The 15,560-nt window shown below is 40.4% G+C and overlaps 1 protein-coding gene and 1 pseudogene across 1 annotated transcript; both read right to left on the reverse strand.

Annotated features, from left to right (window-relative positions):
- Positions 1-406: 406 nt before the first annotated feature.
- Positions 407-8,211, reverse strand: LOC118556107 (annotated as a pseudogene).
- Positions 8,212-11,217: 3,006 nt separating this feature from the next.
- Positions 11,218-14,434, reverse strand: LOC118558110 (solute carrier family 2, facilitated glucose transporter member 4-like). Its single transcript, XM_036128572.1, has 5 exons — positions 14,189-14,434; positions 13,949-14,053; positions 13,760-13,861; positions 11,614-11,817; positions 11,218-11,498 (listed from the first exon to the last, which is right to left on the reverse strand). Exons 1-5 carry the CDS (start codon positions 14,225-14,227, stop codon positions 11,307-11,309), a joined length of 642 nt encoding a protein of 213 aa, XP_035984465.1. The 5' UTR covers positions 14,228-14,434; the 3' UTR covers positions 11,218-11,306.
- Positions 14,435-15,560: the final 1,126 nt, after the last annotated feature.

A 15,560-nucleotide genomic window follows, 5' to 3' on the forward strand; every position in this document is an offset into this window, starting at 1 on the left:
ACAGAATACCTTCAAAATGTCAGATTACAATCTGCATGTTTACACACATTTAGGAAATCTGCTTCTGATCAGCTTTTGAGCAGTGACCTGATGATTAAACATCATGTAAACATTTTCCTCGCCCGTTCTACCCGGGACTGAGGGAGTTTGCTACAGAAACCGGTTATCTGGATGAACGTTGTTTCGTGTGTGGGTTTGTTTTTTTTTTTACTTTTAAGAGGATTTAAAAAAAAAAAAAAAACTAAACTTAGAAAGTACTTTACTTTGAAGTATTGCTTTTACTCTTGCTCGTGCAACTGCAGAACTTTCCTAAGTCTAAATTAGTCATTCCCACATCTCAGTGGGCAGCTACTGGTCTTTTTTGAGCACATGCGGTCCCTAAAGATGAGCGTCTTCAAAACGTTTATTTTTTCTATAAGAGCAATGTAAACAACTACAATTCTTTAGGCTACAGTGCTCCCGAGCTATTAATTCTTTTTTTTTTTTTTTATTAGGAGGTAGGGGAAATCTGACATGCTTGGAAATGCAGGGTCTTTAGTAACCAAATGGATGAAGCACCTTGCCAAAACTTTACAGATGCGTTGTCCGTTTTGTCACATTACAACTACAAACCTCAGTGTTTTGGTTTTATTGGGGTTTTATTCGACAGACCAACACAAGGCAGTGCAGAAATGTGCAGTGGAATGGAAAGGATACATGGCTTTTATTATCTTTTACAAAGAAAGATCTCAATAGTGTGACATGTTTTTCAACTGATCCCCAAACACTCTGATAGAGCTATTAAAAAAAAAAAAAAAGAAGAAGGTTTCAGCCTAACGTAGCATTTTGCATAAAACTTTGAACGCACTATCCCCACTGTAAACCACGGCGGTGGCAGGATCATGCCGTTCTCTTTTCCCCATCTTCTTCAGTAGGGTCATGAAACCTAGCAAGCTGGTCTCGTGGTCTGCAGATTTTAATTACGCTCTACTTTGTGTTGGTCCATCCCAAAAAAAAAAAGCATCCACAAGATAGATTAACGCTTGTGGTTGTAATGTAACAAAGAGAGAAAAAGTTCAATTTATCTGCAAAGCACTGACATGTCCTGCTACGGTCTACCGTCATCCATAACAGTGTAGGTGATGTAACAGAATAAAGGACTGCAGCATCATTTCATACAAATCTAGGAGCCACTGTGCAGTCATATCTGAGAGTGCAAACCGCACAAAATGTGTTTTCTACAACTCCAGCAGCCACCGAGCAGCGACCCAATATTCCTTACGTCCCCTAAACTTCATGCAGTTCTTAAAATGTTAGCGTTTCCACCTTTATCCCGCTACCCATCCCCATCTAATCTTCTGCAGCTTGCTTTAGATAGCATTTGCTAACATTTAGTTGTATATTTATAGGCGATCTCACGTTTGTTCCTTCAAAACAATGTCTATATATTTGTCAGCTTGTGAAGGCCTCAAGTGAAAAAGGAAGTTTCATAGCATAGAGGAGAGAACTGCCCCCGCCCCAGCCTCCTCTGCTCCAGCCTGTTGGGCTGCTGAGACAGCACAGTTGTCGGCTGGAAAACACTGACCTTGGGACTGGGCTACATGCAGTAGAAAAACCTGCCTGCACATCTGCAGTGCGAGTGCAGGAAAAAAGGAAAAACTTGGCTCCCTCCATAAACATATAGATGCTAAGGCGTGAGCTGTGTGCGTGTGAATGTAGGGGTGTGGTAACTGTGTGCATAGGCATAACTCGATGACTTAATGGATTAATGTGGTGTTTATGCAAAGTTGAAAGACGGTGGAGATGCAGTTTCGTCCGAGGGAGCTAAAGTACAGTAGGTGGGTTTCAGAGATACTGAAGTCAGCTAGCTGGTGTGAAAAAAAAAAAAAACGAAGCATCCCCAGAGTAATTTTCCACAGTTAGAGGAATGTTGTGATACATTTGAAAGGACTGAGAGGGATGCCACACTGGCCTGAGCCTGAAGTACAGCTGAAGCCGACTGAGTCCAGTTTTCAGAATTTCAGCTGAAATTGGGAGGGGAGGGGGTTGGGGGGGTGAAGGCCAGCAGCTTTGGTGAAGCTTCAAAACCATATAGGACAATAGGAAGCTGAGGTCTCCTGTCATGCTGTCATGGTCTAATTAGTCATGTTCTTAGTGCCGATTACATGCTCCTCATCTACGGCTTTCAACACAGACACCTGAAATGAAAAACATAAGAAGAAGTTGCATCATTATGTTATGGCTTTTCTGCCGGCCATTATTTTAATAAGCTGACCAAGAATTACTTGTTCACTCAAGGGGCATCTGCAGTGCCGATCAGAAACGTACCAACAGTCATCTTTGGCATGAACGTCATATTCACTGTGGGCCTTTAAAGATGCAGCTGAACCGTTTGGTTGTAACACACTTTGAGAACCTCGTCCATAAAAGGTTGGATATGGTTGAGATTGGGGCCATTCCAGAAGCTAAATGTTAGGCGGCTTTTCCCCCCATTTCAAACCTTCAGGAAACTACAATTGCTCAAGCCTCTCATAAAATGAACCACACTGGAATACCTGTTTCACTGTGCATTAGTTGTCTATGTTCACACCTAAGGCCCACCGGATTATAAGGCGCATTGTCAATTTTTGAGATTTAAGGATTTTAAGTGTGCCTTATAGTCTGAAAAATCCTGGCTGTGTAGCTGGCTAGTGGCTACTGTGCTGCGCTACTCTCTGGAGGAAGGAGAACTAGAGACGGTGTTGTCCATTTAGCGACTTTCTTTCAAAAAGCGACTTACAACAAGTCTATGGGCTTTTTCTGCGCTAGTGGCGACTTTCCGTGAAAGCACCAGTCCTTCTGGAGTCACTGTATTGAGGCAGCAGCGAGAGCTGCTGACCCCGTTCTTTCTTCCCTCAGCTCTGTCTCACAGGCACACCACAGCTGCTGCTGCCTCGTCCTGAAATCCTCACTTTGGAGGGAGTTAGCGGAAAAGAGAAACAGAACCACACCACTCCATTTCCAAATGAATCATGCATGCACAACAGTGCCGGTGATCCCGTCCTGGATTACACAGCAGGTACACTGCAAAAAGGGAACTAAAAGTAAGTAAAATTTTCTTGAAATTGCTGTATTTTTCCTTTATTTGAGCAGCTAAATAAAACTATTCGCCAATGGGATGAGTATATTTACCCCTAAAAAAAGATAATTAGATATCCTGCACTTGAAATAAGATGGAGATTAATTTTTCTTATTTTAAGTGCTAAACTCTTATTCCATTGGCCAATAGTCTTATTTACCTGCTCAAATCAAGGAAAAATACAAAACTTTCAAGAACATTTTACTTATTTGGAGTTCCCTTTTTGCAGTGTAATAAATATGAAAACAAATATCGTTTTAAAGTAGTCTTTTCTGCCTCTGAAACTGTTGTGCTAAAATAATTCCCTGAATTGGATTCACACGCAGCTTAAAATCACTTATTCACCTCGTTCACTTTGTGTGCCTCTGACAACTGTCCTTTTGGTAGTTTGTTTTTTATGTAGTGTGGATTCAGGGAATGTATTAAAACCCATAAATTCATGAAACTTATTGAATTTCATTTCTGTGTTACCACTCCACCCTTAGATGCATCTTTACAAGCCAAAAGTGAAACTGACACTCAGGCTGATCATGAGTGTGTCAACTTCTGACTGGCATCATATACTCTGCAGATCTTAATGAAGAACGACTGTGTGGAACAAGCTTGCAGCGTGGGTGTTGGTGCCTGGAAGCGAGGGCCACCAGAGGTAGCCTTAATAAACATGTTTATAAATCATGGCCCTTTAACAAAGGTAGATGATTTAGTAGATTCAGCAGTGGTCCAAAATCCATCCCTATCATGACACAGAAGATAGAAACTTACCATAAACTGTTCTCCAGCGCTGAACTTTTTCTCGATTTCTTTGCCCAGCTCACATCTGGCACTTTGAGGTCCTCCCGCATGTCTCCATTGTTCATGCATCAGAGCCAGGAAACCATCTGAGACGTCAATTACCTAAAATTTGCCACCAGGAAAAGCATACAAGGAGCCAGGAAAGCACATACAAGCAGTTAAAAACATGCGGGTCAGGGATCATTTAACCCTAAGTTATGGTGATTATATGACCAAACCGGGTAACTCTCAATTAGCTCTTATGTAATAAAAAGATATCTGGCAGCACACAACTGAGCCATCTAAGGCTCTTTGGCATTTCAGAGTCAAGTGTTCTCCCAAGATGCGTAGTATTGTAGTTTCTTATTCAATAAAGGGGTATGTTTCCACATTCTTCCTGAATTCTCCATCATTGCCAATGCTGGCTGAGCGGATATGTTTTAGGGAAATTCTTAAGAAAAGTGTCTGGCTAAAATTCAGCTCCTACAAATGAATAACTAAAAATGTGCTTATTTGTGTGATTCAGGTTTTGTTTTTGCTCTCAAAAGAGCCAAGTTGGGGCTTTCGGTCAGAACATACTCTGGAGGGGGGCGAACAGAGGCCCATCTGTAATTTTAGAAATATTTTTAAATCAAATGCCTCCAGCTTATTTATTTAATTATTTATATATTTATAGTATTAGCCTTCATTTTCATTTCAACTGATGCAACTGCATGCACTCTGCACAAACACTTCATAAAAGCTGTAACCCTCTCCTACAGTGTAGATTCACCTGATAGTCTTTTCTTGACACATTGGGAACATCCATGTTGTGAGTAGAGGGCAGATATCCTCATACTTCTTCATGAGTGAAGATGTCAAGTCCAGTAAGATGCACCTGAGAATAAAATGTATCCATTAAGATATGGCTTCCCCTGAGAAAAAAAATACAAAAAAGTTCATTTAGAACCCAGAGAGATTGTAAGAAGGCTTTACCTTGGCATGCCCGTGTTTTCCAGTCTTGGAGGTAGTCATTTCAACTATCTTACAGGGACGTCCTTTCAGCATAACAAAGCGTTCTTTCTCAGTGCAGAGCACTGCATCGGGAATGTAGCTGAGGCCCCAGCATCTGCGGTGGAGAAGTCGTCATCTGCCATAGTGGGCGGCGGGCTGTTCCGTACACAAAGGAAAAAGGGATTAGTTTGTCTTTTAGGGTGGAAAGTGTTAGGAAAGCATTTCTGTCTGATTACTTTATTTGTTACGATAAACATTCTTTTAGGGACAAGGTGCACATGTCAATCACGATCTTGCCACTTAAACGCAGGAAGTAAAATGACCCGTACCATTGCTGGAGGTAGAGATTTACATTTTCTAGAACAAAAGGAGAAATAATATTCTCCCGTTAAGTGCTTCCTTTAGGTGAATCACACAGAAGGACGCCTGTGCAAATTCTCAGTTATCCGGGTCATCGCCACAGCAAACATCCTTAAGTCGGAGGCAAAGTCCGGGTGCCTCCGATTTACACCTCGTTTGCTGATGTAAAAAGAATAAACGTGGAAGAACACATGGAAACTTAGTGATCTAACTGCAAGTTAGATCACTAATGGCCTCTATTTTGTCAGAGAAAACATACATTTGTGATATTTTTTTAATACTGCACTGATGTTCTTGTCTCAGTGAATTTTAATGTTTCCCATCTCTCTTTGCTTCTGTTTCCCCCTCACGGCGATGTTGACCAACGCTCTCTGTAAATGGTGGCATCTTGATCTAAAATCCATGCGGGTCAACCAGGCAAAATAAAATTCCAACTTACTGTCCTAATATATATAATATTAGCATGCAAAGGGGCATGCATGCATGACACTTGACAAATCTTATTAGTCAAAAATAGCCCATATATTATTTGGGATGTCGTTTTTTTATTGCTGTCAACAACATAGCAGGGGCTTACTGTAGAAGCTTTGGTCTGTTTGATTTATCTGCAACTAGATTTAATTTAAAATTACCTGATTTGATTTGTGAACCTATGCTTTATCAGCCAAGGCTAGACGTGATTCCCACCAACAACTGATATAGTTTTTAATCGCAAATTTAAAGTGCATCTGTAATGTTCAGGGTAAAAAAACATGCAGAAAGCCTTTTTGTCACAAGAGAAAATATTCCCCTTCTCTGTCTTTAATGGTGACTATATATCCTGCAGTAATACATGTGAGCTTATGGCTAAAAGGATGCTTGGTCCATTACCAGACATTAGAAAAAGACGAAAAAAGAAAGAGCATTCATCCAAGATTGTTAAACATTTCCTGGCAACATTTAGTAATTTTCTTTGAAATGATTTTTAGTCACAGCTTTTCAGAGGTTTCAATGTTTTTAAAATCTCTGAAACCTAGTTGTTATAAGGCAAGGGTTTCAAACTAAGTTCTATGATGCCACTTTGGCATCATGAAGTCATTAAAAGGGCCAGTTGCATCTGCACAGAAGACAGATGATTTAATAATTTTATTCCAGTTCACATAAAAATATAAGAAACTTCACAGCAGCATAAAATTAGCACCCTTAGGCTAAACAGTTTATCTGCAAAAAAAAAAAAAAAAAAAAAAAAAACAGTGGAAAAACTGACATTTAGTGGCAGGACCACAGACATCATATACGTAGATGCATCATACGCAACGTTTATTTATGTCAAGCACTTGTAAAAAAAGCTGACTGTTAATGTGCAGAACAGAAAAGATGCCTCATTCCTGTATGTGAAAATATACAATTATTACAATCAACTACCCTAAAATACAACATTAAAAAAAAAAAAAAAAATCTAATTTATTTGACTTTAAACGCGTTTTTTTGTTGCTGCTTTCGCGCGTGCATATACTGAATTGGTCCGCGCAAAACTTGTCGTAGCGTGAATAAAATAAACAAGGTGAGCTCTTTCATGATACGTCAAAAGCTTATGAGAAAAGAGGGGTTTTCAGAGCAGCTTTAGAAATCGACAGCGCGTAACAGCAGCAAGTTCCAAAGCCTTGGAGCAGTTACACAAAATACTATGTCCCCTCTGAGCTTAGTTATTTTTTTATTTATTTTTTTTAAATCAACATTTGCTACAGCATGAACAGTTTTAGCCATTTTATACACTTATAAAAGGATATATGCCTTTACTTTATGACATGTTATGCCTTTTGACGGGTCGGATTCGGCCCGCAGGCCTTAAGTTTGACACGCGTTGTAAGGCTTAACCAGACCACACGATCTTGTCATTTGAAAGTTTTATTTTCCAGCTTACACATTCTAAAGAAGTGCCACTCTTTCGAAGAAAAAAAAAATCTCCCCAAAGTTCCTGAACGTGCTTAGTTTCACAATCCTAACAAACGTGCACCCTCCCCCACTTTTCCTTCCACTCAACTTTCCATAATTATTCTGGCATGCACCAGTCTTGGTGACAGTTTGCTGGGCTGTATTAAGGTCAACTTTCTTTCCTGTAATTGTACGAGTACAACATATTTGAGAAAAAAAAAACTTTTAATAATTAGCAAATTTCCTTACAAAGTGACTTTAACGTTTAAAATGGGATTTTTCGACATTAGGGTGACAGAAATAGGTTTGAGTCAGATGCAATATGAATGTCTTCCTTAGGTCTCCCAACTAGGAGGTGTAATGCTTACTGCGTTAGCTTCCAGAAGCTAACGTCGCCACTGTCACGCGTGTTTGTTATACCAAGATGCTAACTCCACGCCGTTCATTTGAACCGCGCCTAAAAGTGTTAACCATAACAGCGTCCGGCACTTTGCGGTCTTTACTCAGTTGTGCAAACAAAGGCTGAAATTAGCCAAGAGCAGCAAGGCAGGCAGGCTGCACAGCCAGGACACCCATTAACGACGTGGCAATTTAGACAGGGCAGCTTCAACTAGAAGCTCGTCTCAGGTTTCAGCGTCTCGTTTTCACAGAGTTAGTCCAGCTAGCTGTCGAGCCGGGGAGGGGATACGTTCACTGAAAGCCCGGCTGCTAAAGCTAGCTAAAGCAGCACCCTCTGGTGTTTTCAACCGCTCAGCTAACATTTCATTCGTCCCAAAAAATCACTGCCGGAACACCCGTCGTCACCAAGCCCGCCTATTAATATTACAAAAAAGCGAAGCGACACCATCGTCCAGCGTGTTGCTTAACTTACTGTCAGAAAGAATGTTTTTGAAAGTCTTGTGTAGCTTACCTTGTGTGTCGCTTACTGAAAGAGGAGAATCACGTCGCATGCGTGGAGTAGTCTCAGCAGCACGGGAGGGGCGCAGAGCAGAGGGGGTGATAGGTTGAAACCGGGCGGCGCCGGTGGATGGAGGCAACGCTCCTCACTGACAGCGCGCTTTCAAAGCCATATAACTGTCTTATCTTTTTTTCCCCCTCACAATGGTTATACATCAGCAGCGCTTAACATTTAGTTTTCTTTTCACAGGGGCCTAATTGGCTTTTAAAATGTGACTACACAGGTGTGTCTCAATGAATTAAAATCTCATCTAAAAAGTTAATTGAGTTCTGTCAAAAGCAAAACTCATTTGCTTGATAACACACACACACACACACACACACAGGCAAAATATATTTTATGCATTTATTTTTGGTCGTTTTACAATAGCTTACAGCTTATGAAAACCCACGATTAAGTATCTGTGAAATTTTAAATATTACCTAAAACCAATAACAAGGAAGTACAAGTGCTATGCTATAGCCATGTCATGGCCTACATCATTATATGGAAGAATGCTGACTTTACTCTTGCCAGTGACTGACAAGGAGGGTGAAGCAACTATTGCAAAAGAAGCAAAATCAAAGTGGAAAGTTAAGTGGATGAAAAAAGTGTGGTTAAAAATAGTTGCAAGAGCAAGTTATTGTGAAGCGAAGCCCCTTGAAGACTTTGGTGGAGATCCGTTATCAATAGCATCCATCAGGCTTGTTGGATGAAACCAACTGCGGAGAGTCACACAGTCCAAGTTACTTGAGCTTCAGTGTGATATTTCTAAAGGCAGTGGCGATTTGGGGGTGGCATGTGTGTTGTTTCACTCTGTTTTATCAAGCCCAAAGTCAGCCTAACGATATGGGAGGGAATTCTAGAGCACTTCACGCTTCCCTCTGCTGACAAGCTTTATGGAAATGCCAATGTCATTTTCCATCAACCTACGCTGCTAAAAGTACCAATATTGTACCTGCCTTAATGTTTTTTTGTATTGAATGCCGTTTTTAAATTAGACTTATGGCGAAGTTTTAACTCTACAATGTCCACAGTTATCAAAATTATGAAAATACATGCTTGAAAATTTAAAAATAGCGTCAAATATATTAATACCATAAGCTGATTATTATATTTATAAAACTAGGAATTGACAGCAGCATAAACCAACATAATGCAGTTTATTACAATTACACAGCAATAATTTTTATTGGTTTTTTTTTCAAACAGAAAAAGAAAGCAAGCGATTGAAAGCTTAATTTTTCAGATGTGTTTTTTATTTAATATCACACAGAAGAAAGATAAAGAAACAAATGCCATAAAGGTAATACTTTTGCAATACAAAATTGTATTTTTCATGACACTTTTGCGTACTACTTTCTTTCAAAGCTTATGTGAGTTACAAAACAATTACAAAGAAATCCTAAAAGTTTAAAGGTGTTTTTTCTTCTTTGTTTAAATATGGATGCATGTTAATTTTTTCCATATATTTTTTATAAGAGCTAACATTTAAATTCAACATTCAAATATGTGCTCCTTCTGATAATAATAATAATAATGTGTTTTCCTAAAAAAAGCCCCATCAATATATCATAATAGTTTCTAAATAATTCACCAAGAGTTTTTAAAGCCATAAGCCACACACAGTCATTGAAGTGTAAACTTAGCATGAGTGTAATAAACTTCTTTATTAACCAAGTGCATATGATGCATACTGTAAACTGGGCATCATTCTGTAAAGTACTTTACAATTTAAGAATCAAGTGTGATCACCCAGCTTGCTCATCTTTATCTCCTTAGTTTGGAGAGGGTGGAGCAGCCATTGATCATGCCACTTATTCCCTCTCTTTGTTGCATCCTCGTGTGAGGCGTCCCCTTCTCCGACAAGCGGAAGAACCTCTGGAATTGAAGCCAAAAAGACTTCCACTCCAATTAAATCTTATTATTTATACAATGTTTTTCTTTTCTTTTCTTTGCTAAAAGTGTTCAAATTAACTGCACCCGAGTCCGGTAACTGGAAGATTTGATCAAATATCTGCTTCTCAAAATAAATTTGCAGCAAAAAAAAGTTTCAGACTCTGCAGGAAATGTTATTTTATAACATTTTATAGACACATAAGTGCAATTGTTTTACTTGTTGGCATTGCCTTATCTTGTCTTGTAGTTTATACGCTTTTTATACTCTCCCTCATTTAGACCGGCTTTATGGCCAAATGGAGAATACAAGCTGACAACGATTTAACGGCAGGGTGCACAGTTTTCTGTTGCAGTACAGTATTCCTACTCCTTCTGCCACTGTTTTTGCACTTATTTTAAGGACTCAAATGCATAAATTAATGAATTTGTGAGTGTTGCTATATTTTGATTCCTTTTGAGGTTTTCAGTTTTAACAAGTTTCATAACCTTTCTCTCACATGTGGTGACTATATGGTTTGTTATCGCTGTAAAACATTTATATTAGTTGACTTTTACTTTGAATACTGCAGTAAAAAAATCATAATTTGATTACATGTAAACATTGTGGCTTTTATAACTGATGTTGTTGTAAAAGGGACATTTATTTTTATATACATGTACTTTGTCCCTAATAAACAGTACTTCTAGGAAGATGCAGTGCCTTGCAAAAGTTTTCACACCCCTTGAACATTATTCGCATTTTGTCACGTTACAGGAGCAAACTTCTATATATTTTACTAGGATTTTATGTGGTAGAGCAACACAAAGTAGTGCAATACTGTAACGTGAAAGTAAAACGATGCACAATTATCAATACATGTTTAAAAAAGTATTAAAAACCTGAAAAGTCTGATTGGAATTTGTATTTAGGCCTCCTCACTCTGATACCACTAAATAAAAAACAATTAATCAATAAATATCTAATTATAGATTCAGCAGTTCTGAGAAGGCCTCAGAGGTTCCTTGGAGAAAAATAAGTGAAGAAATAACATCATGAAGTACAAGGAACACACTAAACAAGTCTGACATAAATACAGGCTAAGAGACAACATTCAGCCCCAATATATTGATTAATTGGGCTGAACAGAAATGCAAGCCACACATTTATTTATTTTATTTTTTTTAAACTATCTTAATATTCTTTTCACGTGACAGTTATGCTCTATTTTGAGATGGTCTATCACACGTTTTGCCAATAAAACCTCAAAGCTTGTTGTTGTGAGATGATGAAATGTTAAAAAGGTCAAGAGGTACAGTACGGACACTTTTGCAAGATACTGTAAAGCTGTCACTTCCTTAAGCGTCGCTGGATGTTTTGAGCTGCTGCAGTTCAGCGTTGTCTTTGGGAATCCTCCGTTTCTTTTGGAAGACCGCAGCAATCTCCTCAAACGTCTTGCCCTTGGTCTCAGGAACCCGGAGATAGATAAATATGGTGAAACCAAGAAGCAACACGGCAAACAGAACAAACACGTAACAGTCCAGCCAAGCCTGGAGAGGAATGTCAGAGAAACCAAAATTACTGTCGTTGTTTGATCTTATGACACTAAGAGAGAGATCCACACTAGCTTACAGTCCATTGCATAAGCTGGATTCAACTCCCTACCTGTATGTATGGAAAGGTCATGCCTATGATGAAGTTACTGGTCCAGTTGCAGCAACCTGCCAGGGCGATGGCGGCCGGCCGAGGCCCTTGGCTGAACAGTTCGGCCACTATGAACCAAGGAATGGGACCAGGACCAATCTCAAAGAAACTCACAAAAAGGAAGATGGATACCATGCTGACATAGCTCATCCAGGAGAAGTCATTCTGGAGAGAAAAGAGTAGCTCTTCAATGTTCTAATTTTCTAAGATGCAGAATTTTGGGTTTTCATTATCTGAAAGGCACAATCACCAAACCTACCAGTAATAAAGACTTGAAATACTCTGCTCAATAAAATTAGAGGAACACTTTGAAAACACATCTCTCACACACATGATCTCAATTGGGGGGGGGGGGGGGGGTCATGATGTATATTTATAGTGATATGGGATGGATAATATGTTAGGAACAAAAGGATGCCATATAGTTTGATGAAAATGAAAATTATCAACAGATAGAGCACTTAATCCAAAGGCACTGAGAAAGTGAAACTGAAAAACTGATGCAGTAGGATTGTCCAATTTGCTCTAATATCATTGCAGCAACTCAAACGGGTAATCAGTGGTTTGTATGGTTGCCAAGTGCTTGTCTGCAGGCCTGATGATGCGAGGGCTTGGTCCTTATGAGATCACGGATGATGTCCCGAGGTACCACCTTCCAGATCCTGAACAGGGCATTAGTGAGCTTCTGGACAGTCTGTGGTGCAATCTGGTGGCGTCGAATGGACCTAAAGATGATGTCCCAGAGATGTTCTGGTGGATTTAGGTCAGTGGAGTGTGGCAGACACTCAATGGTATCGATTCCTTCAGCCTCCAGGAACTGCCTACATACTATTGGCACATGAGACCTTATCATTCACCAGGAGGAACTCAGGACTTACTGCACCAGTGAAGGGCCTAACAACGAGTCTAAGGATTTAATCCCAATACTTAATGGCAGTCAGCATGCCATCGTTTATCCTGTACACGTCTGTGCGTACCCCCATGGATATTCCTCCCTAGACCAATCAAGCTCAGAAATGTTCCAGGCAGCATAATAGTACCAGCTTCTCCAGACCCTTTCACATCTGTCACATGAGCTCAGAGTGAACCTGCTCTCATCTGTGAAAAGAACAGAACCTGCCACTTCTGCCACATCTGGCGTTCTCTGGCAAATGCCAGTCGGGCTCCCGAGTGTTTGGCAGTGAGCACAGGGCCTACTAAAGGATCTTGGGCCCTCAGGCCTCCTTTATGAAGTGTGTCTCTAAAGGTTTAATCAGAGACATTCACGGCAGTGGCCCACTGGAGGTCACTTTGGGGGGCTCTTGCAGTACTCGCCCGTTCCTCTTTTCACAAAGGAACAGATACCGGTCCTGCTGATGGGTCAAGGACCTCCGACGGCCCTGTCCAGCTCCCCTAGAGTAACTGCCTGTCTCCTGGAATCTCCTCCATGATCTTGACACCCTGCTGAGGGACACAGCAAACCTTATGTCAATGGCACATATTGATGTGCCATCCTGGTGGAGTTGGATTGCATGTGTAACTTCTATAGGGACCAGTTATCACCTCATAGTACCAGTGGTAACTCTGACCCTAGTCAAATGCAAAATTACTGGTAAGTAGCACACAAAAAACAGGGAGAAAATATCTGTGGCCTCCACATGCAAAACATTTCCTGTTTTTGAGGTTGTCTCATTGTTGCCCCTCCAGTGCACCTGCTGATCATTTAATCAACACCACTAATGAACAGCCCCCTCTACTACTGAATTGACCTGATCAACACCAGCTGAATTGACTTGATATCAGTGTCTAATTAAAAAAAACTGCCTTTAATTGTTTGGACAGTATGTGTCACTCTGTATGTAACAAATCTACATCATCTGCCCAAATGAGTCACTTTCTAAAATAAACGACAAAAAAAAAAACAGTTTTGCTGACATTCTAAATTTTTAAGCTGTACTCATATATTAGGCAAGGCAATTTTATTTATAAAGCACTTTTCAGTAACAAGGCGGTTCAAAGCGCTGACAAGACGATTCAAAGTGCTGATTAGTTTGCATCTGTGTCTCATGACCGCCTGCCGACGCCAGTTTTAGCTGAGACGGAAGATCTTACACCTGGCTGAACAAACCTGGAATTTGAGACCCACTGTCATGGCGACGGCGCAGCAGCACATCCCTCCCAGACCGACCAGAGTCAGCGTACGCCTGCCGGTTCTGTCCACCAGTGCAACCTGGGACAGAGCGGGCGTATTTAGAGACAGAACAGGAAGATCCAACACATGTTCCCGGTGTTGCGTATATGCAAGTGAATTACTCACAGACACCAGAGTGAAGATTGTGTTGATGACTCCCACTCCTATTGTAGCATAGACTGGCTGACTGACACCAGCTTGGGCAAAGATGGCTGTAGAGTAGTAGAAGATCTTGGAGAAAAATGCACAAAGGACGAATAGATTATCCAACATGCTAAAGTCGCGGTTTAGTGGTTTGAGTGAGGTTGATAGGAAGAAGTGGTAGAAATGTAGGCATTTCCCTCCCCCGAATACTTTATTACTCACTGCGTTAATGCCGGACAGCTGCTGTGAAAGGTGCATCATGAGGGCAACAATCAGCTGCTGTCTGTATACAGAGGAGAAGATCTAGGACAGAAAGAGGAGACAAAAATTGCATGCATCCATTCATCGGCCACATACATCCCATTCAGTTGCGCGTTAACACAAACAGCAAATCAGTCAACCGCCTGGCAGCAGCTTTAGCATTTAGAGACGTTGACGAGGATTCGCTGAAGTTAAAATGCAGAATCAAAATGTTGAAGGACAAATGTCTCTCAGAGTTACCGAGAACGGTTGAAAAGAGAAAATAGCTAATGAGTGGCCGTTGTGTGGACAAAATTGATGTTTTGATTTCAGAGGACAGAGAAGAGTTAGGAAACGTGTTGGAGATGAAATGCAGGCGACGGTTGCTCGTATAGCCACTTGTTACAACCGATATATGCAAAATGTCATCTGTCTTTGCACAACAGGTCAAACAGCGGCAGAAGACTACGCCGAGCATAGTCTGTCAGCTAAAAACAGGAAACTGAGGCTACAATTTACACTGGCTGAACAAACTGGATCAAAACAGACTGGAAAAATGATAATCAGTCTCAATGTTAGCAGCAACATTCAGGATGATGGGGTCAGAATTTGGTTTAAACAACATAAAAGCATAGCTCCATCATGATGACAGCAGTTCAGGATGTTGGTGGTGGTGAAATGGTGCTGAGGATATTATCTTTTTTGCCACACTTTGGCTCTCCAACAAGCAATTCAGCATCGTTTAAAGATTATTGTTGCCGACCATGTTCATTCACCTATGAACACAGTGTACCCCTCTCCGATTGCAACTCCAAGCCGGGTTATGTGGAAATCAGCAGGGTAATGTGGAAATATAGTGGAACGAGATTCACATCATGGGGGTGCCGTCGAGAAATTTTCAGCATTTGCGATATCGTCATAGTAACATGATTCATTCTCTGAGAACACCTTGATTAATCTTTGCCAGAATCATGCAGTTCTGTAAGTGAAAAGGGCTCCAATGTAGTTCTAGAAAGATGTGCCTAATGAAGTAGTCCGAGAGTGCATGTTTTTAATTAAATTAAAGATAATGCAATGGGCTGGGCTGGCATCAAAAATCTACCATGACAGGTCAAACTCCAAAAACCAAAGTTTAATCCCAGACAAGGATGTTATATGTTGTAGGGGATATCAGACAGGTGATTGGGAGGCCCAGCCCAGTCCCAAAGTCCACAAAAGCAAGTGCAACACAGCAGAACTTTGACTGGAGATACAAACTGTGGGCGTGCAAACACAAACTGACAGTAAACAAGTTGCATTATGGATTAAACAAATCTGCTGATAATCAACTTGTAATAGGAAAATATGTGAAAAA

This window comes from Fundulus heteroclitus, unplaced genomic scaffold (genome assembly GCF_011125445.2).
Source record: "Fundulus heteroclitus isolate FHET01 unplaced genomic scaffold, MU-UCD_Fhet_4.1 scaffold_100, whole genome shotgun sequence".
NCBI classification, from domain to species: domain Eukaryota; kingdom Metazoa; phylum Chordata; class Actinopteri; order Cyprinodontiformes; family Fundulidae; genus Fundulus; species Fundulus heteroclitus.

Bases quoted from the DNA above. Each gene is read 5' to 3' on its own strand.
- LOC118558110 (XM_036128572.1), bottom strand. From the start codon at position 14,227: ATGATGCACCTTTCACAGCAGCTGTCCGGCATTAACGCA. The intron at 13,862-13,948 runs GTGAGTAATTCA...GCTCTGTCCCAG, and splicing joins CAATCTTCACTCTGGTGTCT to GTTGCACTGGTGGACAGAAC. The intron at 11,818-13,759 runs GTTTGTTCAGCC...TTTTCTCTCCAG, and splicing joins CAGTGGGTCTCAAATTCCAG to AATGACTTCTCCTGGATGAG.